This window comes from Micromys minutus (assembly GCF_963924665.1).
Source record: "Micromys minutus genome assembly, chromosome: 31".
In the NCBI taxonomy this organism is placed as follows: domain Eukaryota; kingdom Metazoa; phylum Chordata; class Mammalia; order Rodentia; family Muridae; genus Micromys; species Micromys minutus.
Genome location: NC_137966.1, coordinates 11,128,276 through 11,152,925, shown reverse-complemented (window position 1 = coordinate 11,152,925; position 24,650 = coordinate 11,128,276). Strand labels below are relative to the sequence as shown.

The window sequence follows — 24,650 nt, the reverse complement described above, 5'->3', positions numbered from 1 at the left end:
TTTTTTACGTTGAAATAAAGCAATTGAAATGAAATGTTTTCAAGTCCCTAGTTTTAATTTGTAAAGTGACGATACTCAGATCCTCAATATTTAAAAAAAAATGTGTAATGGGTCCTGAGCCTAGATAGCTTTAGAAGGTTGGATGTGTGCATCTAGGGATAGGGGTCATGTCTCTCTATCATGCCCACAGAAATCTAAAGTCATCCTCTATAACAACGGTTCTCAACATGACATTTGCGATCCCTTGGGGGGTGGGGAGCATGTAAAATGACCCTTTCACAGAGGTTACCAAAGATCACCAGAAAATACAGATGTTTACATTATGATTCATGACAGTAGCAAAATTACAGTTCTGAAATAGCAATGCAAATTATTTTATGGCTGGGGGTCCTCATGGTATGAGAAACTGCATTAAAGGGTTGCGGCGTTAGGACGGTTGAGAATAACTACTCTATAGTGTCCTTCAGTCTTACTGAGGCCTGAAGGGAAGGCCTGGGTTCTATGGATTGCGTGTCTCGGAAGGATCAATGGATACATTCTATCCTACAAGTGCTTTCCTGGATTATTTTCATGTCAGATAAAGGCAAAACCCAGGGGTACCCAAGTACCCAACTCTCTTCCCCTCCTTACTGATACAAATTACATCTCCATCAGCCAGCTCCCCTAAAGGGTAGTTGAGAGATGGGGAGGGAAGCTATGTCAGAGCATGGAACTCCAGACTGAATGTGGATTAAGTGTGTAATCTATCCCCAGATTTGTTTTATCTTTGGAGCTGTAGTCAAAGGTGGATTACAGGGACTTTGATCCCCCTTAGTCCCCACCATTCCACACAACCCCCATTCCCAACGCACATGGAATAAAACAGAAGCTAACGAAGCTTACTCATCATCTAGAGAAGTCTTCTCTTTGCACAGTAAGGGACAATCAATCTGTGAGTGCTCCAGCAATGTGTGGAGTCCCTTGCTAACTCTGGGTAACATCAAAACCGAGTTACATCTTACGAAGCCCAAATAGTGAAGAGAACTAGCTGGTGTCAGAGGACAAATAGCTGTGCCTATCTTTCCTCAGAAGCATCGCCAGGGAAAAATACCCTCGTATTTCCACATTTCTCCTTAGCGACAGTCTACATCAACACTTTTGATGAATAACTCACTGGACCAAGCTGTAGCCCTTCCATTACAGGATATATTTAGCTAACCATTCCCCGAGCGACAATCTGTCATCCCTAATAGTGATAAGAACTAACATTTGTGGAGCACCTGTGTGCCGGGATGGCGGCCAAGCCTTTCCATGTATGGCTCATTTAACACTAATAGCATTTGAGGTTAATATTGGCATCTGCTCTCATAGATGGGATAACAGAGGCACAGGAAGGGGTTTAACTTTCCCCCAGACGTTAGCAAGTAGGAGAATCAAGAAAGACAACAACAAAAGCTACAATAAAAGTCCCTAGATGGTAGAGCTTTAATATGGACCTCGCCTCTGAGAAGCCGTTCTCCTTCCATTTCTTCTCCTTACCAAGTATGCAAAGGCCAGGTGCTGAGAGCCTGTTAGATGTCTCCACATAACCCCACACACCCCAGAATTTTACAGCTTCTGTATGTATTCTTCTAAAGAGCCAATAATAAAGACTATATCCCAAACATGAATACGTGAAATGTGGGTGCTGACAAACAATAACTGGACTGTCTACAATCTGCCAGGAGCCACAATTTCTGGCCCATAACCCGCGTGGCCAATAGAAACCCAGGCATGCTGTAATCTCCCGAATCCTCGTATTGCTAGCCATGATTACAAACCAGCATAAAAGGAAGGCAGGTTTAATGGGACGTTGTTCTTATTTCCTTTTCTTTCTTTAGTCACTGTTGGCCTACCACAGGCTTAATAATCCGCTCTAAAATTGTCCCAGTAGTTGACAGCATAATCATTTATATTTATCTTTATCATTAATAACAATTTGGCCGTGGGACATCTTCTTGGCATCCAGCTAAATCTTCTGTGAAGATGTTGGCTGTGGTCCTTCAGTCTCTTGCATTTTTTCCAATCCTTGAAAGTGAATTCTCTGTGTCACCAGGAAGAGCACTAGTGTGAAACAGCCAAGATCTTTGATGAAGCTTTGGCCCCATCTGAGCTTTGCAGCCATCCTGTTGCGTTCAGATCTCATTTCCGAGTGGACGTTGGGAACACATTCAAACAGAATTGGGTCTTGTGCGCCCTACTCTCAGACCATTGCACCAAGCAGGGGTAGGCAGTGTTTATTTTCACTCTTGGTGCATCTCTTCTTACACTTACATTGTCTTCCTAAGTGCACCTCATTCTAACATCATTTGTAGGGTCCTCTACTGTAAGTTTGCGTTTGTCTTTGGTGATGGGGCTTGAAGGAAAAAAAAAAATTTAGAAAAATCAAGAGTCCAAATTGGCTTGTCTATGACCTCAGGCAGTTAATTTAACTTCCCCGAGGATCTCTTTGCTCAACTGGGAAATGAGAGAAACTTCATTTGTTTTATAGGGTGATTAGGATGATTGAGTGCAAAGAGTCGGCCAGAGCGCCTGGTGCATTGAAGATATTCTGCAAATGTTTGGTCTGTTCTAGTGTGCCAACCTCCACACTCCAACCATGCAGATGATTTTCTGTTGAGAGCTCTGAGGACTCTCCATTTTCACCCCCTTCTCACTAGCAACCATCTTTCTTGCCAGTATTACTGAGGACTGCCGTGCCCATCTTTCTGTCCCTGTTCATTAAAAAATGTCAGACACGTATCAATAAACTATCAGTCTATGCTTGAACATTCATGACTATGCCCAGATAAGCTTAGGTTCTGAAGGGAAGCAGTCTTGCTCTTGGGACCCACACATCTGCCATCACAGCTTCTGATGAATCAAGGAACTTTTGCTTTGGGAGTCCACTTCATGGCAGAATCGTTACCCATAATAATGATAGGTTTGGACAAAGCAGTCTTCCCAGTGTGAGGCAGCCAAATCCCTTGGCCCAGAAATCAGGCTTAATTGGAAATTAAATTGCATTTCCATGCCACCTGCGGGATGCCTATATCCACAGCTAATTTATCAATGTGATGCCTTATCTGGAGGAAGCCCATGGGAATGGAGTGGCTGCCTCAGCAAAATTGCAAGTTTTTACCCAGTGGGAGGACTTCCTTCACTATTTAGGCTGAACACTTTATGTTTCTCATTTAAAGCTTTATGTCCCCATCAGCCACTTTTTTTTTTTTTTTGGCCAGGTGCTGTGACAGGACTTAGAAATATGGGTAACAGTTGAATCTGGATCCATGTTCTAGTATTCATGGTCCAGGGACAGAAGACTCACGCAGGCAAAACATCCCAAAGCCATAGCATTTAGTCATCTGGTGCTAAGCATCACAGGGAGATAGAAAAATACACTGAATGGACCCAGATACAGGATTCCATCTTTGTCTTGAACATTGATACTGACAGTTTGCAGTAGTTGGGGATTTGTAGCTTCTTCACCAAGCTGTGAACACTTTGTCTCATCCTCTGGGCAACTGTGAAAAACAGATAGGCTAAGGCTCTCATTATCCCTGGTATCTTTACTGATGAAGAAGAGCCCAAAGCTTAGAAAGTAAGTCGCTTGCTTGAGGTCGCTACCTTGAATAGACCTAGAATGAAAACTCAAGTAATTTCTACAATGATTTTGCCTTTGAACTCTATACTCTGGTACCCTCCTGTTGCCCTCAAATTTCATATTTGAAAATGTCGGACTACGGCTGCATTTATTACTATGCATAGTGCTTGTCCTGATTCAGAGATTATCAAAGCTTTCCTGGAACTGCGCTCTCCATCTTTCTGTGTCTGTTTTTCTCTCTAGGCAACTCCCATCTTTTCTCTGTGTATGTGTGTGTGTGTGTGTGTGTGTGTGTGTGTGTGAGAGAGAGAGAGAGAGAGAGAGAGAGAGAGAGAGAGAAGAGTACTGAGAGTTAAATTCACAAATATAAAATGCAGAACACAGAGATCAATTTGTCTGGATAAGAACATGCATGTAAGAGGGACAGATGGGGAGAGAAGATGATTGATTTCATGGGTTTGAGCTGGGAGGACCAGGCCAACTCTCATATAGAGTGGACAGTATATATTCAAGATTATAACAGAGAATTTCCAAGATCCAGGGAGAGAGAGATGTCTATCCTAACCTAAGAGTCTTAGAGCTCCAAAAAGACAACACAGAAAAAACAAAAGACATCAACACATTATGTTTTAGTTAAAGCATTATTGATATGGAACAAAGAAAGGATATGGAATATGACAGGAGAGAAACTCCCAGTCACCTACAAAGACAAATCCATCAAAATATAGAGATTTCTCAAGAGAAAGCCATGAGGGCATGAAATGATGTGTTTTAAGATCTGAAAGACAATAACTGTCAGCCTCAATGACTATACACAGTAAAGCTACCCCTAATTAAGGAAGAAAGGGGAAAGAGTTTCTGTTAAAAACACAAGCTCGAAGAATCTATGACTACAGAAGACACAGAAGAAATCCTGCACACTGCACAGAAATATAAACACACCCATGAGGTCACAGGGAAGAAGAGGCTGAACCACAATAGATCTGCACCTACGGGTTAGGAAAGCACCAACCAATATAAAAACAACAAAACAGAACTAAGCATGAGCCTTTCAATAACAAATCTTGACGGCTCCAGTTCGATGATCAAAAGACACAGGACAGTAGACAGGATACGAAATAGGACCTAACTGTTGGGTTGGCTATCTTCAAAAAATATACCTTCTTGCCAAAAACAAGGAAGCCTTGGAGTGAAACGTTGGAAAAGGGTATTCCAATCAAATGGAACTGAAAAAAATGTGTAGTTATATTAAGATTTCACAAAATATATGTCAAGATGAAAGTAAAAGATAAAAATGATAATGTAAGAAAAAAAATCCTAAAATTTCTAAACCCACACACATCAAACTTGGCGTAGTCAGCCTTATAAAACAAACACTGATAGTTGGAAAGGCCTGACTGACCTCAAGAAAACAGTTTTTTATGGGTGACAATAATCCACCCTTAACAGTAGATAGGTCAGCCAGAACAAAAGACAAACAAACAAAATACTTCCAGAGCTAAATGACCTCACAGATAAAGTGGATTTGTTAGGCATATATAAAATATTATATTAAAATACTACAGAATACACAATATTTTCTGAAGCCCGTGGAATTTTCTCTAAATTGGACCATATTTGAGGACACAAAGAATTTCCTAGCAGATATAAGAAAATTAAAATGATTTAACATATCTTATTCGATCACAACAAAACAAGACAGGAAATCAACTGGAAGGGAAACTAGAGAAAATATTGAAATCCATGAAGACTCAAAAAGACACTATTTAAAGTTAACTCGTGGGTTATTAAAGAAATCAGGAAGGAAAATGTAAAACTTTCAGAATCAATTGTAGATGAAAACACAATACAGAATTGGTGACATCTCATAAGAATAGTTCTCTGAGTGAACTTTATAGCTGTGTTTGTTTTTAAAAACAGAAGATCTTAAACAAGCAACTTAATGATGCACCCAGTGTCTGAGAAAATCAAGAAGCTAAACCCGTAATCAGCATATGGAAAGAAATCAGAAACACCAGTGCAGAAATTAATGAGATGGAAATGAAGATATCATGAGAAAAAAAAAACCCACCAAACAAAGAGTTTATTATTGAAGACAAAAAAAAAAAAACAAAACAAAACAAGACTCAGATGACCTTAGTTAAACTAAAAAAATAAAGAGGATAAACATCCAAATAAATTAATTGGAGATGAAAGAAAAAACACACAAGTACCAATGAATGCAGAGGCTCATTAACACATACTCTGAAAAGCCACTTCCCAGTAAATTGGAAAGCCTAAGAGAAATGAACACATTTTTAGATCAACCTACCAATGTCAGCCAAAAGGACTTCAAATATGTCAACAGATTTACTGCAGGCTGTGTGTTTGAATCAGTAATAAAGTAGTTTCCTAACTCAAAAGCTCAGGCCTCAGAGAGAGGAGGGGTGCACAGCTGAATTCTAGAAAGTCTTTCAAGAAGAACCTGTACCAATGCCTCTCACATTATTCTACCAAACAGGAAGGAAATGCCACCAAGCTCATTTTACAAAACCAGAATTATCTTGATAATCAAACTGAATCTGGACATAACCCACTGGAAAATTTTCAGCAAATCTACCTGATGAACGTGGACATAAAATTGTTAGTAAAAGTCTTACAACTCAAACTCAGCAAGACATCAAAAGATCATTGGCCATGATCAAGTTCCATTTATTCTGGGGATCATTCAAAGTTGGTTTCAACGTATGCAGATCAATTGATACGTTACATAATAGACATAGACCCAAAGACAGAAATTGTATGATCATATTCCTAGGTGAAAAAAAAAATGCCTTGGACAAAGTCAGCATCTTTGAGTGATTAAAAAAAAAAAAACTGAAGAAGCTAAGAAAAGAGGGAACAAATCTCAGTGTAATTGAGGCTCTATGTGATGAATCTATAATATGATGGGCCTGGATCCAACATCACACTAAATGTGGAAAAATGCAAAGAATTTCCTTAAAAGTCAGGAGTAAGACAGGATCATCCTCTTTCTTTACTCTTATTCACTACGGGACTTGAAGTCCTCGATAGAGCAATAAGACAAGACAGGTAATTAACAGGGACACAGATAGGAAAGAACTCTACCTATACAAAAATGAACTACAAATGAATCCCACTCCCAACTAAAACTTAGGTTAAGCTAGTTTGTTTCTTTTCTATAGCACATTTCACACAAGTGCAACTGTTCACTGGTTGGAAACGTGCTACAAGGGATTTTTTAAACCTATAGCTCTTCACTAGGCTTCACTGTCCACATTTCCACCTATCTGTTGTTGAAGTAAACATTCAGAGGCGAAACAAAATACATATTAAGCACTAGTTTGTTTTACTGAAGTTTAGATCATCTCTGTCCCTTAATTAAATAATGCAACAATATTATGGTAGACGCCTCTGAATGAAAGTCTAAGTGTGGTGCATGTCCTATGGCAAGCCTAGGAGACATTGCCTGATTAGGCTCGATGAACAGGCTCCTGTCTGGTCATGGTAGGGGAGGAGAGAAGTGGAAAGGACCACAGGCTGCTTCGGCAAAGCAGGAAGAAGCAGTGGGGTTGCAGTTCAGGGGGTGATTCTGGGAAAAGACACTGAAGTGGTCAACAGGAGATGACTCACAGTTCCAGTCAGAGAAATATCAAAGTTGGGAGACAGGAAGATGGGCTATGACTTTCTGAGGGTTCAGTAGAAGTCACAGGCAGCCATTTTTCTCATTTTTTCTCCCTCTCCCTCTTTTCTCCTCCCTCTACCTATCCTTTGAGCACCCCTGTGTCAGACCTTGTGCTGAATGCTGGGCATTTCTAACGAAGACATGGCCCCTTCCTGGCCACAAGCTTCCAGTCTAATCAAGGCGTCACCTGTAGACCTTGAGTGTAAAGAACAAATCCAGGGAAGGGGAACTTGTGAGTTCCCTTCTCAGGTAAGTTTGCTGGTTGGAGTTGGGTGGTGCTGTGTCTGAGGTGGGGAGAGCCATCTTCTGCAGAGCCAGGTTATCCAATTTCTGCCTTCCAACCACCTTTTGGAGAAGGCTCTGCTCGAGGGCCCATAGTTCAAGGAGCTAGCTTGTTTTGTTTTCAGTTTCCCTGTACGTAGGAGGCTGAGAGTGAAGCTATCCTTGACTGTGCATTTATGGCCTTGACTTTGCTCTCTCATAGCTGTCCTTAGGCTCTCCTAAAGTCCTTTGAAGACGTTTGTACTTCAAAGTCTAAGATATAGTCATCACGAAGACAATGTCTCTCACCTGCTCTTTGTCTACATCACGGTGCCCTGAAAGGCAGAAGCCATCAGGGACTAGCAGATACTCTCCTGGGTCCAGCTTTCAGTTTGTAAAGTGTGTGATTGTCCTGCCAGAGCGTTCCTGCCCAGGGGACTTCATGGTTGGAAACTGGCTCTTTTGATAAGGGCAGCAGTCCTATGGGACCAGGGCTGACGCCTGAGTGACCTCATCAAATACTTCATTCAAGGTCCTTTCTCCAAATATAAACACACTAAGGTTAGAACTTCAGTGTGTGAATTTTAGGGGGCGGGTACTGTTTAATCCACACCAGAAGGTGACGTTACTGAGAAGGTTGACTGAGGGACTGTTCCTCCAAATCAAGTCACAGCTCCGATCTTCTATGTGACACTAACAAGTACTCCAAGCTCCCAGGCATGGCTGGGAACAGAAAGCGCCCAAGAGGAGCTGGTTACGTTCCTTCAAAAGCCACAGCACTTTGTACACAATGACAGTTGTTATTCCTCTTGATTCTGTCACAGTTGGAATGGCAGGCCACCAGTTCCATTCTTGTGAGTGGTGGGCAGAATTCACCAGCACATATATAGATCTCTGCAAATCCAATATGCCTCATGACTTGGAGATATCCCAAGCTCTGAGTGAGAGTTGGTTCCAAGCTGATGTGTGCAGATACTAGGAAACAAGCCTGGGCTTGGCTTGGAAAGCTAAGCACAGGGGGTTTGAGAACTGTCACTCAAACTGACCCAGGTTAATCAAAAGATTACATATAAAACTCGAGATAGGCTAACCTCAGCCTCTTTGAGAAAAGCCCCAGGGTTATATCTCCCTGCTGGCTCTTGCTTATTTCTCATCCTCCAAACAACTTCATCTAAGCAGGGGATGAAAACTGGTCAGATGGGACTCTCAGCTGGAGATATTTGCTGAGTGGTGTTTTCTCCCCTCCCCCAGAAGTCTTGGCTGCTTGGTCAAGTTTCCCCTCAGTTTCTATTATTTGACTATAGAAGCCAACCTGTAGGCAGTGGTTTGAAGCTCAGGACTTGAGGGTGGCAGCCTTCGCTGGAAATGTGATTCTTTACCTCAATGAACCTCTTGACCAGAAAGCTCTAGATTCCAAAGTAAAAGTGTACATTGCCTCTTGCTTTCTTCTCTAAGATGTGTGTGTGTGTGTGTGTGTGTGTGTGTGTGTACATGTGTATGTGGTGTGTGGTGTGTATGTGTGGTATTTGTGTGATGTGTATTTGTATGTGTGGTGTGTGTGTGTGGTGTATGTGAATACGTGTGTGGTGTTTGTGTGGTGTGTGTTTTTATGTATGTGTGAGTATGTATGGTCTGTGTGTGTGTGGTGTGTTTGTACAGTGTGGTATGTGTGTAGTGTGTATGTGTGGTGTTTGTGTAGTGTGTGTGTTTATATGTGTGAGTGTTTGGGGTATATATGTATATGGTATATGTGTGTGTGTATACGAGTGTGTGTGTGTTGTATGTGTATGTGGGGTGTGGGGAGTGTATGAACGTGTGTGTGTGTGGTATGGTGTGTGTGCTATGTGGTTGTGTGTGTGTTGTGGTGTGTGTGCTATGTGGTTGTGTATGTGTGTGTGTGTGTGTGTGTGTGTGAGAGAGAGAGAGAGAGAGAGAGAGAGAGAGAGAGGAGACAGCCAGCCCAGAACGGCAGCTCTGGCTCTGCCCCCTGCCGACTGGCATGCCTTTTCTATTGCCCTGACATAACGTCCAAGACAAAGCTCTAAGGCAGGATTTTGTTTTGTCTCAGGGTTGCAGAGGTTTCAGTCTGTGGTCATTGGCTTCCATTGCTGCTCAGCCTGGATTAAGGGCACCAGGACATCACAAAGGAAGGTTGTGGAAGAGGAAGGAGATGTCAGGGTTGTCAGGAAGGAGAGAGAGGGGTGGGGGCTGGAACAAGCTAAACCTTCCAGATCCATGTCTCCGTTGACCTCATTCCTTGAACCAGCTTAACCTAATTTTCACCTACCACCTTACTAATTCCTTCAAGGTATGAATCTCTCCATGGCTTAATCCATCAATGTAGTTAACAGCCCACTCCCTGAAGCCCAGGATGTGCTGGCTGTGGACAAAGCCTTCAACACTGAAACCACTGAGGGGGCTTTTATGTCTAAGTCCTAACATCCTTCCTGTCTCTGCAGCTTAGGTCTCCATTTCTGCAAATGGGGTTCAGGTGAGCTCTCCACCTTTGGGGTTCTTGTACTAGGTAAGACGGTGGGTGCTTGGCACACAGGGTCTGTTGGGTGCATAGCTCATGTACAATCTTTACTCCCCGAGTAGGTGTTACATACTAAATACCAACCCCAAATCTGGAACAGTTCTTTGAAACCAGAAGTTCCCTCATTTGGGAGATGAACACCTAGAGGCCAAGCTAAGGGAAGCTGATGTTTAGTAGAACACACTGAAGCTTTTTCTTCCCATAAAAAGTTATACAGTCTACCCACCTATTGTGAGGGTATTTAGTGCTGGGGTCTCTAGAGCATTATTGGTTTATTTTTATTGGCATGCATTTGCTGTACATAGTGGGTTTTATGCAGACATTTGAACTCTATCATGTAGCTGTGTACTTTGACATATTCCTCCCTCCTAGGCACTTTACCTTCTCCCTCCTCTCTCTTGTTAGTCCCTTTCTTTTAATCAGATAAACCTACATCTATTTCATGTCTTATATATGCCAACACACATGCACGCACGGACAGCGCAGTTTTATTGAGCCACAGAGAATAAAAATTGCATCATTTTCCAAGAAGCACATGAGACTAGGTGGGATGTCTTTGGAGGTGATTGGGCCATGAAATTGGAGCTTTTATAAAAGAAGCCACCAGCCCTCTCCACCGCCCATTGATGTCAGAGCACAGACGGCAGTAGAGAGGCCCTAACAGAACCGCGGATCATCCCATCACCTCCATCTCGGGCTTCCAAATCTAAAATGGAGAACTAAGTGACTCACAGCCCCTCAGTTGGTGGAATTTGGTACAGCAGCACAGACTAAGAAAATATGACGATTTGGATTTTTCACCATGTCTGATTCCAAAGTTGTTTTTTTGTCCAAAGGGCATGAAATGAAATCTCTGTTATCTGGGCAGTGAACTGGCCAAGCTCGGTCTTTCTCCTCTTATCTCAGCAGAGGGAGAGGGATTTCTTCAGTCTCCAGACTGTAGATCTATACAGCTCAGGAGGGTGGACATTCTTGGTGCTAACTCTGACTTCCCCTGAGTTTTCCCCTGGGGTCTTAGCTTTTTTCTTTCCCCTGGTCCAGGAGTCTCTACTATATCCAAACCTCTGCTTTCTCCTTTCATAATATCTCCCTAGTTTCCTGATCTTCTGAGTGGTCCTCAGGCACTTGGTCCTTCAGATTGGGGTACAGATAGACACTGAGGAGAGCCTGACCCCAGCTGAGCTGTAACAGACATCCCTGCCGGCACAGCTATGGACAGCCACATGATTAACCAGCGCAGACCGTTGCCAGGAAACCCAAAGTGGGCCGAGCAAAGGAAAACCAAGATGGGCACAAAATAGGAGTCACGATCTTGACACCCCTTGAAACCCAGTCTCATCAAAGGCACGCCACCTCGTAACTTCTGTCAAACTTCAGCACCTAAGACAGGGAGCCTGTTGGGGTGCTGAGAAACAGACAAAGACCAGACAGACTTCAAAAAGGGATGTCATGTAAAGGTACTGCTACTGTTCTTACACAGTCGTCATGTGTTCAACTCTCACGTAAGTACCTGAGGCATCTGTAATCACAGGTAGAGTATCCGTGTGGGAAATCTGTTCAGCCATTGACAAACTCAGTTAGAGAACTTGCCATTGATTGGGGGTGGCTTAAAAGACTTTAGTAGTGTGGAGCTCAGAGTCAGGAGGACCTGGACCACTTACCATTGTTTGTTTGTTTCCAGCTTGACCTCCCATTATCTTACTATTATTCACAGATGAAGCATGTGAAGTAAGAAAAGTGGCTGTCTTGAGCTTTGCCAGACCAATGCTATATGCCAGGCAGTGTGTGTGTGTGCACACACACGCACCTGAGCGTGAGTGCATGCATGTGTGTGTGCACATGTGTGTACATTGTATGTGTGATATGTGTGTGCATGTGTGTGCATATGTGCATGTGTATGTGCATGTGTGTGCATGAGTGTGTGCACATGTGTGTGCATTTTATGTGCATATGTGTGTGCATGTATGTGCATATGTGTGTGTATGTGCATGTGTGTGTGCATGTGTGTGTGCATATGTGTGTGTGCATATGTGTGTGTGTGTGTGTTATACAATCTCAATTGGTCTCCAGTAGCTCCAGGACATAAGCATCACCGGTCTCATTATATAAAGGGAGAAGGGTCCAAAATGCGGAGTTGCTTCCCCAGGGAAGCCCTGTCATACCTGGCAGATTTGAACCCAGTTGTCTGGAATTGTATCTGTGCTTCCTTCTTATACCTGTGTTCTTCCATGGATGAAACAGCATCACTGCCTTTGGAGTCTGGGCTGACAGAAGAGCTCAGAAAAGATCGCAGAACCCTAAGAAGATTTGGGGAAGGCAAGGGTTGTAATGGAGGGAAAGGAGCTTTGGGCCTCAGGGCTTCAGAGGGCCAAACAAGACCTGGGTTGCTCCATTCTTCATTGTGTCATGACATTACAGCCCTCAGTGCCCTCTTGCTATATAAAGGACGTTTCCAGCTACTTTTAATTTGGAACAAACTAGCCGCTCCCCCGTGGTTCTGGAGTTAATAGGATGTCTGTGCAGCATTGCCAGGCTAAGCATCTCTGAACAAATTATTCTTGCTTGGTATTAGGGTTATCTAGGAGGAAGGTCAGGAAACTTCAGAGCAGTCATTCCCAACTTGCCTAAAGCTGCGACCCTTATATACAGTTCTTCGTATTATGGTGACCCCCAACCATATGCTATTTCATTGCTAACTCATAACTATAATTTTGCTACTGTCATAAAACATGCTGTAAATATCTGATATTCAGGATATCTGGACATGTGACCCCCTACGAAAGAGTCGTTTGACCCCCAAAGGGGTTAGTAACCACAGGTTGAGCATAAGTGCTTTAGAGAGGTAGCTTTGGCAGGTGGTGGGAGTTTGACTTTTATCTGGCAATGGAGACCCAAGAGTGCACTTAGCCAGTTGAAATGGGTCAGTGGGGTGACAGACCTGTTGTAGAGGGGCAAGGATGGGAGACCTGACAGAACAAAAGCTACTGGATATGGGCAGAGGCAAAGCAAGTAGAGATCTCAGTGTGGCAGCTCTGATGTGGGTCTGGCAGGTGGGTGAGACCAGGAGCCCCAGTGGGTGAGCTTCCTGTATGGCAGGACATCAACACGAGGGCATCCTGGGGCACAGGAAGTGAGGCTGTCTAACATGGTCGTAATTCAGGCTCATCCCACACTGTTGGAACAATGAGCTAACAAGAGTGCGGTGGTAGGAACTTTATTCCTCTCATAAGGGGCAGAGCCCAAGCTGAGCTTCCTAAGCCTTTTCTATGGTAGAGACCATCCTTCCTCATGTCTCACAGATCCCAAGAGGTCACTGATTTCTCAGACAAGTTAGAGCTCCTAGCTCCATGCTGGATGACCTACAAATCATTCCTGTTTCTCAACAGGTAAAAGTAACTGTCATTGTTTCTCTATAGAAAGGGGAAGTTGTGGACAAATATATATACATACATACATCATATACATATATGTATATGTATACATATATATGAAGAGCATGGGTGTGGCTATCTTCTGTCCTTGGCCTGTGTGTGGTCCATTTTCTTATAAAGCGTGTTCTTTAACTCAAGTCATGTTTCCTTGTGAAATTTGTCACAACCCCTTGAATGGCAGGTGGCTTCTCTGAGAGCTCTAGGTGCTACAACAGTTCTCTGCAGACTGGTCCACACAGTGAATAGGAAGCTGGGGTGGTGGACTCTCTGCTGGCAGGATCGGGAGTGGCACGTGGGGCTTCTACAGCTTCATGAGTGAAGAAGGGTATGCCTGCTTTTGGCCCCATGGGACCTGTTGTCTAGTGCCGGCTTTGCCACTTCCCAGCTGGGCCAGTCGGTTTAGCTCATCACTTACCTGGTAGAGCAGGGATGGCCATTCCTATTCCCAGACTTGGAACTAGAGCCCGGCAAGAGAGATGCCTGGAAGTAAAGGGAGGACTCACCCTCAACCTCTGCAGCTGCAAGATGGACATCTGCCCTACTAACTGCCTGCCCCACTAACTGCCTGCTCTTACTCCAAGATCATTGATAAATTAAAACAAACAGACAAACCTATCCTCAGTTGACTTTGCTATTCTCAGATCAAAAGCAAGGACCTTTCCTCACTTGGGGACCTTGTTCCACTTACTCACGCAGCCGGTGGACAACAAAATTGGGATGCAAGCCCAGCTGGTCAGAGGCAGAACCCGTACAGGGTCCAAGGTTGAGCTTGTAAGAACTTGGAACAGCAGGAGTGAGAAGACATGAGGGAACAGCACGTCTTCAGTGGGTCTATAGTAAAGTCTTTCCTTGCTTGGAGAGGAACAGCCTGAGTTAAGGAAGAGAAAGTTGAAACTAAGGCTTTGTCCTTGCCACAGATCTCAGCTCCCACAGACTCCTCTTGTCCCATTGCCTCATGGGTGGTCTGGACCGAGTTCTCCTGGATAAGGCTCCTCCCTCCTGTTTACTGTAGCTTTGTTGTCTGAGCCTTGGGTGTCAAATTAGTTACATTGCACAAACGGTGATGCTTGGGGCCTCATTCAGAGTGTAGCCTGTGCCACACCAGCGCTCTAGCTCTCTGTCATGACTCGAAACAAAGAAAGAGAAGAAGGTGCCTCAGACCTCAAGTCTGTCCAAGCATGCAACCAGAGGCTACACTTATACAGTAGGTAATAGCCAGGCTGTGGGACTCACACAGACCCCCCTTTTCTCTCTCTCTCTCTCTCTCTCTCTCTCTCTCTCTCTCTCTCTGTATGTGTGTAGGTCATAGGTTGACTAATAGTTCATTTTTTTTCTCAATTGTTTTCCATTTTACTCGGGGTCGGGGGTCAAGTTCTCTCAACGAATCTGGAACTCACCCATTCAGCTAGACTGGCTGGCCAGCAAGCCCCAAGGAGTTTCCTATTTCTACCTCCCTGGGGTTGTGATTGTGGATGTAAACCACCGTGCCCAACTTTTGAGGGACTGCAAACTCAGGCCCTCCTGCTTGGGTGACAAGTACGTTCCTGGTTGAACTATCTATCTCTTCCGCCCAAGAGTTATGTTCTAACCTCCTAGAAAGAGTGACAGTGAGAAAGGTGCTCAGGTATTGTCTGCTGGGCTAATGGAAGGGTCTCTAGGAAAAGACATTTGCCGAGAGTCCTGATGGCTTGAGGTGGATCCTGGGACCCATGTGTTGAAAAGAGGGAACCTAATCCCACAAGTTGCCCTCTGGCCTTCACACATGTGGCATGCACATATTAACAACAACAACAACAACAACAACAACAACAACACACACACACACACACACACACACACACAAACACACACCACTAAGTGAATTTTTTTTTTGAAGAAGTAATATTTCTGCCCTGGGAAGGCCCTTTAGAAAGCAAGCTTGAGGAGATTGAAGGCCGTCCAGTGCCTTTACAGACTGTTCCAGGGGACTGTTTGCAGTCAGTGTGTTCTGGGCACCAGTGAACGAGAGAGTAAGAGAGAGGGTGTCTCTGAGCTCTCAAAGGCCCAAGGTACTGACTATTAATAACAGCCACTTTCAGCCCTATTAACTGGTACAGCAACAAAGGATCCTGATGCCACTTAATTAATTAAGAAACTTGGGTTAGAAGTGAGGGATCTTCTCTGACAGTGTGGTGGGCCCTAGGATGCCCAAGTCTGGTTCTTCCCATTGCATTTATGGTTTGTGACAGCATCATTAATATTAATATTAATATTATTAGTATTTTATAACTAACTATTTTTCTGACAGGGTCTTTTTGTGCTGCCCAGGTTGACCTCCAGTTCCCATGGTCAAGCTATTCCCATGCCCCAGCCCCCTGCATAGGCACGTTCATTAGGCATATACCACTATGCCCAGCTTGGGAACTTGCTGGATTTTTTTGTTTTGGTTGTTGTTGTTGTTGGCTTTTAGCAAGAGCAAATCCTGGAAGGAAGATCTAAAACTAACCCCTGCAGGAGGCAGAGTGCCAAATGTCTGCTTGCCCAGCTCCTCTCTGAGAACATTTGGGACTGTACGAAAGTCCAGGCAGAGCCCTGAAGGCTTTGTGTAGCCGGGCTTCTGCCAGGGACAGCTAACCCCACCCATCAGGTATGAAATAGCAATGCATGGTGATACCCAGAAAGCTCACGTGGGACGCACCCTACCAGGCTGTATAGAACACTGTAATCAGCCAATTCTGCCGACGAGTCAGGCTCAGTACAGGCTCTGGCTATGGTGGGATGGGGAGCACGCTGTTCGCTCTCACGGAGTATAAAGCTAGTGGGGAAGTCAGCCTCTCAAATACCACTAAGAGAGACACAAATCACAAATAGTGATTAGGGCTATGAAGGCCAAACTTACAACCAGCGAGACACGTGTGCTGCAGGGAGACCTGAGAAACTATCTCTGTATCAGACAGGAAATCTGGGCCAGATGGTACCTCAGATCAGTGACAAAGTGGGTGTTGGCATCAAGGGGAGATGACCAAGGGCCAGGAGCTGGTAAAAGAGCTAGACTTGAGTGTTCCTCATTTCCCAGGCGTTTCCGGTGATGCAGAGAAGAGAGAGATCCCCGGACCAGAAAGAGGAGCGTGAGAGACAATGCTTCATTTCCTACTTCTGGAAAAGACAGAGGTTGATCCTTCTGTAGGGGGGTTGGACTGTTGCAAATCTACAGCTCCAGTGCAGTGAATAGCAGAGAGCAGAAACCAGGATGAAAGCCATTATGAAATCATAATGTGTCCACACACAGTGGGGTCCAAACCCACCCCGGGGCAGGCCCTGCACATTGGAAAGCTGTTATTCTGGAAGGACTTTTTCCAGCTGTCCAGAACCAACTCCAGCTACCCTCGTGGTTCCTCACTTAACAAATATTTAACCAACACCCGGGGTCATCCGTACTGTTCTTGCTGTGCATTTCTGGCTCAGAGCCAGGCCTGGGTAAACATTTAGTCCTTTCTGCAGAGCTGAGGCCAAGGGTGTAGGTAAAGCTCCGACACAACCTCCACATTCCCCGCCTGCTGTGTGCTACCTCCCTGAGCCCTAGCTATTGGAAGCATGGTACCTAAGCTGCTCAGAGGAAGGCCAGGGAGCCACTTGGTGTCCAGTTAAGTTCCCACCAAGTCTCTTCTATGTTAGGTGGATCTTAGTTTCTGGGATTCTGACCAGATGTGTGTGCACGTATATACGTGTGTGTGTGTGTGTGTGTGTGTGTGTGTGTGCCTTACCTCCATATCTGGCTTTTGTCATTCTAGACCTGGCATCTCTCTGCCAACATCAGCCTTCCTCTCCTACCTAACCCTGCCTCTCCTCCACCTCATCTTAGGGGCTTCTTTTTAGAGAAGCCCCTCAATTAGCCTGGGCATCTGTCTTCTGTGCTTATGGCCCCACACTCTCACCCTCTGTTTTTGTACATCTCAGCACTCAGTGTGATTGATGGCTAGGTTGGGTTCACGTGGGATCTGTGTCCCACCAGACTCCGCTTTTTCTTGCAGAGCGATTCCCATCTCTGAAGTAATAATGTGTAGTATTTGAGTATTTTGGGTGTGGCCCATAGGAGGGTAGGTTGCTCAGTTCATAAATGTTGGGAAAATATCTTCACCCTCATGTACTCAAATACTAATCTTTCCTCTCTGTCGAAGGCTGTGTATCTTTTACATGCACACCCGCACGCACACACATGCATGCACAATCACGCACACACACGTACGCACGCTGCCCTTTTGATACAATCTTCCCTTTGCTGACTCACTTTCTCATGCTCATCTCTGGGGTACAGAGACACGCACAGTTATCTAAAGAGTTTCTGACCTTGGTACTAGAGAGGGGTGAGTCTGGAACCTCCACCATACACACATACCCATCCCAGCCTCTGAACCCCCTCTTGGTATCTGGATACAATGCGTTCATTCTATAAAGGGAGTCCACATGTGGATTTCCTGGACTCTAGCAAGGCACCCACAGACAGTCAGTGAGAGGCAAAGAATTCATTTTACAGATTTAAACAGACAGAGAGCCACAGAGAGGCCATGTCTTTCCCAGAAAGCAAAAGCAGAGTGGGAGCCTTCCTCTATCTGGGCTGGAGTTCTTTCTGGGACACCGTGAGGTGGAGGTGGGGTAGGATGCTACTTCACCTGTCATTCCCTCAGTCTCAGGGGTTCTAGAACACCCTCCCTTGTCTGAGGATTGGGGGGGAGCTTCTCTAAGTCTCAAATCCCTGCTTTTTCCTCCTGGAATTGAAGCCACTGTAGCGGTGCCCTGATCATGTCCTGTTCCCAGCTCTAGGCCTCCTAACCCTCAAAACTCGATGCTCAGCCCCCTAGGGTATCCTGGAAGGACAACGTCCTAGTTCAGCAAGGGGCCACTGAACGGTAAGATGTGGCGGAGGTGGGAAACGGCTCTCATGATTCCACACCAGCCACGCAATGGACACCAGCCAACCCTATGCAGCTTGGTATCTTGAGAGATGGCCACCCAGAGCTTTTGCCTCCTCGAATTGCCTGGGTTTGTGGGCTTCAGACCCTGAGTATTGAGTCTGCAGCTTCCAGTGTCTCCCCCCCCACAAAAGACTCATTTTCCCTTCGAGAGGACATGAATATTTAAAGAGATTTTTTCCAGCCACTGGAACCACACCACATTGCTGCTCTCCCTTTAAATTTATGCCCAGAAAGTTTGCCCATGTTCCTCTCCATGCCTCACCCTCCCTAGCACGGAATATCAAACGGAGTCTCTGAGAAGTTTGCCTCCTTTTTTGCCGGGAGGGTTATCAGGGCTGTCGGCTGTGTTTGGGGAGCTGAAGATATATGTGTAGTCCTCCTGGTTCTTCTCCATGGCCACACAGAGAGTTAAATCTGAAAACCGCCTGACGCTTCAGGACTTGACAGAGTCCAGAAGCGCAGGACCCCCGGATCCCACGGGAACAGCCTCAGCAATGACTGCTGTGCTGATCAGGATTCTGAGTTTACCACTACCCTAGAGCCACCTCCTGCTGGGTCCCCTTCAGCATCTCTGCTGTGCAGAATCCCTCATCCACTGCATCAAATCTCTCTCTTATCAACAAGACACAACACTCCCAGGATAAGTTTTTAAAACTCCAGTCACGCCAAGGTGCTTCCGAGACTCTGGGAAGCGTTCCGCGTTCCGTTCCTCTGCCCATCTATAACCAATCAGCTACACATCACCAACTCCATTTCTAAAGTTCCAGGCAATCACAGCATCCTGAGCTCCCTGGCTGAGTGCCCACCCGCCCAGGGCCAGGGCCCAGGTTGTCAATGGCCTCCAGCCTCTGGCTTATTTCTCATTCTTCTTAGAGAGTCAAAACTCCCGCAAGTCAGGATTGATACATTCAGCACACTGAAGCAAAGTGACCAATGAGGTCACATCAAGGCAGGGCGCCGTAGTGGAAACCAGTCTCCCTACCTTTGCTGAGGGTCCCCGTGATGAGTTTAAAGATGGTCTGGGCAAATTTCACGAACCCGAGTCTGCATCTTTTGGAGCAGCCGCTCATAGTGGCAGAGGGGGAGGCAGGTTCCGCAGTCAGCTCCCAGAAGGGATGGTGAGCACCCCGTGTACCTCTGGACCTTGGAGCTTGCCTAGGTGAACCCTGAAAGATGGATGCACCCCAGAAACCAGTCTCCGGCACAGCTGCCTCTGCAGTGAGTCCAGCGCTGCATCCAGAGAGCCTGCAGGGCAAGCCCTCCCTCCTTCTCCACCCCCTCCTTCTGGCCACTCAAGTCCTCACCACAGGATCACCTCAGGATGCCAGGACAGCACTGGCAGTGTACCTCGGGCTCAGAGAAGATTCACACGCGAGTGAAACTGAGCAGAGCCGGGAGGGAGGAGCTGGAGCCCTCCCAGGCTTTGCTGACAGTCTTGCCTACATGGTAGCAGTAATGTAGCAATTAATACTCCAGTCAGAAGGGAGGGACTACTACACAGAAAACACGGCCCCACAGCTCCGGCGCTCCGCAGGCTCACTCTCGCTTCCAGTCTGTCTTTCCCGTTTAACCTAACAGATCAATTCTTGAAGCCTTGGTCTGGATTTAGGAGAAAGCCCCACAGAGCAGGAAGCTGCAGCCGCCCCAGGTACTCAGCGGAAAAGTTTGCAGGCAGCCTGGGACCGGAGAAGCCAAGTTGAGTGGAGAGTCGCCCTGGGGAAGCTTATCTTTGGATGGAGAGACGGATGTCTCCACGTTCAGCAACTTAGCATCCACGGCAGGTGCTTTCTGCTTCTGCGACTCGGAATGGCCAGAGGTGCTATCTCCTGGCTCCAGGGGCCCCATCTCAAAAGGAGCTGGTGGATCCCAGTCTCTGTCCCCCCAAAGCATGCATGAGCACACATGACCTCAGAGGGATGGGAAGGCAGCGCAGCTACCCTCAGAAAGACACAGAAGGGTGACAGAGGCTTAAGTAAGTTGGCCACAGTGAAGTACCACGAACAGAACCAGCAAGCCTATGTACAGTTATTACACAACAGTTTACACAACTGTTGTGTAATAAGCACTTGCCTTGTATTGTGTGGGTTAGAAGGGACCTACCTCGTGGGACACATCGATGTTCCACAGTGGCTCTCCATACTTTCTTGGTGACTCAAAGTGTCACTGTGGGGATCTAAGCCATGAGCATCATCTCCGGATGCTCGGCGCTTGCACGTGGACAGCGGTTGTAAAGCACACTTCCTTTGAACCCGGTCTCTTCTACAACAGCTCCTCTCTCCGTAACCCTTCCCCGTAGCATGATTTTTTCAGCAATAGGTTGGCCCAGAGCTCATGAGTGAACAGAATGACAGACAAACTATAACCCAGAGCAACAGAGACGCAAATCTTAAAGAAGGAGACCTCTGGCCCTCCGGTGGTCACCTACCCAGCTCAATCCCAAGGAGAAGCCCGGAAGACAGACACCAAGGCTTTCTCTAATCCCCGGTCCCTCCGGCTTTGCCAGTGTGCTATGTTAGCATTTGGTACAGTGATGCTGACGGAGAATACGCCATCACGCTTGATACCTTAGCCTCCGAGACTGTACATTATCAACATGGTACCCAGGGATGTAAATGGTCAATCCTTTGTTTTCTTGTTTATTTGTTCAATATTTACTGAGCTCCCAGCATGCGGAGAAAGAGCTAAAGCCAGAAGCTAAAGCCAGCATCTGACATCAGCTGCACACACTCCCTGCTGAGGAAGGCTTGAGCTAGCGTGTGTCATTAAGCATCCTTTATCCTCCACCCTCCATTCTATCTGGGGATGCCTAGTCTGTTGGACAGTTTTATCCATATGCACTGAGTCTTTCCCGACCAGTGGCCTCTCTACATTCCAGTCTTTCCTGGAAGCCCCCAACACACACACTTGGAGGTCTGCTTTGCCAGTTCAGTATGTGTCTCTCAATGCAGACAGACCAACCACTAGGATTCATCACTACTCTTAGCCCTCACTGCGTGGCCACCAGTTTGAATAAGAAGAACACACTCACTGGAGTGTCTGGTATGGTACTGGCTGAAGTTTGTTGTGCTAACTGCATGGCTTTTGCTGCTGCGACCGTTGATCAGCCTGTTTCTGGGCTGCTACGTTCCCCACTCCAGTCCTCATAACATCTACGCCACTGGACGAGGCTGTCACTCACAGTCAGTCTTAAACTCACGCTGCTCACCCTGAGCTGTGGGAATGTGTGCAAGCCTACGAGGCAAGAATGGGATGGAATCTTTGCCTGAATACAAACCGTGGAGAAGAATCGCTGTTCAGATCGAGGGAGGGTGAGAGGAAAAGCAACTCGAAGAACAGCGAGGCCGTGGTGAGCTGCAAGGGTTTGGCAGATGCAGAAACAAAGCCATTGTGTGGAGAAAGAGTGAGAAGATAGAGGATATGAAGGCAGAGCTCTGTAGTCTCTGGGCATCACCGGGCTCAGGCTGTGGCTTATCCCTAGCAGCAACACAAACTCTAACATTTGGATTCTTCTCTGTTCTCTACGAGGCATCATGCATTTGAACTCTCTGTCTGAGATGAATGAGTCGGGCCCAGGAGAGGACAGCAGCACCCAAAAATCCCACATAGTGGTATCCCCAAAAATGTAAGCCAGGAGTTCGTTGTGCCAAGAACTTTAGTAGGGGAGGAAGCTTTGGGTTCACGGTAGGAGAACACAGGACAAAATCATGCTTAAAGAATATACTCTTCTGCAAGAAACTGGAGATAAAGAGGGTAAGAACTTTCGCTGAGCATCGTGCAAGTTAAATGCTGGGCATGGTCACGTGGGCACCTGTGATTCCCCAACACTGGAAAACAGACAGGAGGACCACTGGGCTTGCTAGCTACCACCTAGCTCCAGGTCCAGCAAGTGATCCCATCTCAGGGGAGTAAGGTGATAAAACAGGATTCTTAATCTCCCCCACCACATGTCCTCTACGTGTGATGGCACAGACATATAAGACACACACACACACACACACACACACACACACACACACACACACACACCACATCACAAAGACAAAGAATGGAGAGAGAGAGAGAGAGTGATGGAGGGAGAGACATGGAGGGAGATGGATGGAGAAAGATGCAGAGGGGGGGAGAGGGAGAGAGGGAGAGAGGGAGAGAGAGAGGGAAGGAGGGAGATGGAGGGATAGAGAGAGAGAGAGAGAGAGAGAGAGAGAGAGAGAGAGAGAGAGATGGAGGGAGAGACATGGAGGGAGATGGATGGAGAAAGATGCAGAGGGGGGAGAGGGAGAGAGGGAGAGAGGGAGAGAGGGAGAGAGGGAGAGAGAGAGGGAAGGAGGGAGATGGAGGGATAGAGAGAGAGAGAGAGAGAGAGAGAGAGAGAGAGAGAGGGAGGGAGAGAGAAAGATGGAGGGAGAAAGATGCAGAGAGAGGGGGAGAGGGAGAGAAAGAGAAAGAGAGGACAGAAACAGGAGCTGAGGACTCAGGTAGCGTGAGGGAAATTAGCTCACCAGCAGGCTTGTAATTAGCCTCTGCACTGCAGATGTGCATTACCAGGGGAACTCAGGAAGCCAGGCTTGCTCTCCACCTGAGTCCACTCACGGGAATATTCACACACCGGCTTCAGAAGGAACTGGGACAGGCAGACGGGGACTCCGGGTAGTGTCTGATCCCGGAGAGGGCACTGACTTCTCTGAGTGCAAAGAAGTGGGCATGCCACCCTTCCAGCAGTGAAAAGAACACGAAGGGACAGCAATGGCACCAGGGGAACAGCAATGGCACCGCCATCCTCCGAGCTCCTTCTCTGAGCAAATGCTCTGTGGATTCATTTTTTTAATCACACAAATCCTCATTAGAACTGTGTGAGGCAACCATTATAGACTTTATTATGACCCAGAGAGGGAAAATAGCATGAGGGCAAGATGGAGAGAGAGAGAGACAGAGATGGAGAGAGAGACAGAGATGGAGAGAGAGACAGAGATGGAGAGAGAGGAGGGAGGGGGAAGAAAAGGGGAAGGGAAGAAAGGGAGGCTCTTACTGGGTATTCCTGGCTGACCTAGAATTCTTATACAGACTGGGCTTGCCTTGAACTCACAGACATCTGCTTGCTTTTGTCTCCCAGCCTCCCCAAGTGAATGCTAGGGTTCCAAATGACAGCAAATAGCATCTTCAGAGAGCTACGTTTGCCTTACCACCAGAAGAAACAAGCAGTTGCCCATTATAGTTGTAAACTTATGGAGGAAACATTCCCTGACCATTAAAAAAAAAAAAATCTCTCCATGGTCACGGTAGTGTGGTGGGAAGAGGAGGCCTTGAGGGAGGCATCCGGAACAGAGGCATCCGGCATAGACAGCTGCTGTCCAGCCAGGAAGCAGAACACAGGAGCTGCTTAGTAGAGCATTTTATGTAGGGACTCAGGAAACCGACAGAGACCCGGAGGACTCACAGAGTCACAGTGTAGGAACCAGCTGCCTCTAGAGATACACTAGGAAGACAGGATGCAAAGAGGACAGAGATCTCCTGGATGTAGCAACTTGGCAGCCAACCTGAGAAGGCAGAGACGGTCCTTCCAGGAGAGGGCGCTGCTGGACAGCTCAGGGGTCTCTGGCCAAGAATGATGAAGATGGCACTTTTTTTTTTTTTTTTTTGGTTAAAAATCACAATATATATGGAACTTGTACTATATGGCTTGAAGGAGGAGGGGCTGCTAGGGTCACGGGGAATTCTGGAGTGAAAACACTCGGTTTGTGCTTTGCAATCAGAAATACTCCCGGAACTTGCTGGCCAGCTCCTAAGAGAACAACTGTGCACAGCGAACTCGGAGGCAGTCACAAACACCATGCAAACACCGGCGGGGATTTGTTTCTCTGTGGCCCAGTGTGGTTCTGGGTGTTAGATTTGGGGGCTCTCACCCTGGTCATAGAATAAGCTCATGAAGCATTTGGACGCCATTGTTTTGTTCTGCCGGTTTATAGGACAGGTCAGAAAATGGAGGCCTAGGTGAGGCTCAGTATAATGTCATGGGGGACGAAGGAGGTGAAATCAATGGGCTAGTGACTGACCAGGGTGGCTGGGGGAGAGGAAAGCCCCTAGAAATCCTAGAAACAAACAAACAAACAAACAAACAAAACAGTCCAAGCCTTGGGAGAGCAAGTTGTAAATTTTAGGTATCTTAATGGAGGGCATCATCCCCGGTGAG

General features: G+C 46.3%; 1 protein-coding gene across 2 annotated transcripts in view; it reads right to left on the bottom strand.

Annotated features, from left to right (window-relative positions):
- The window catches only part of KCNIP1 (potassium voltage-gated channel interacting protein 1), a gene marked incomplete at both ends in the record, with an annotated part of 348,145 nt that extends 328,609 nt beyond the window's left edge, over positions 1-19,536 (bottom strand). For both annotated transcript variants that reach the window (XM_080942117.1, XM_080942119.1), the window contains one exon: positions 19,449-19,536. In XM_080942117.1, coding sequence (XP_080798243.1) covers positions 19,449-19,536 — 88 coding nt within the window. The remainder of the gene's footprint in view (positions 1-19,448) is intronic.
- Between the last annotated feature and the right edge of the window lie 5,114 nt (positions 19,537-24,650).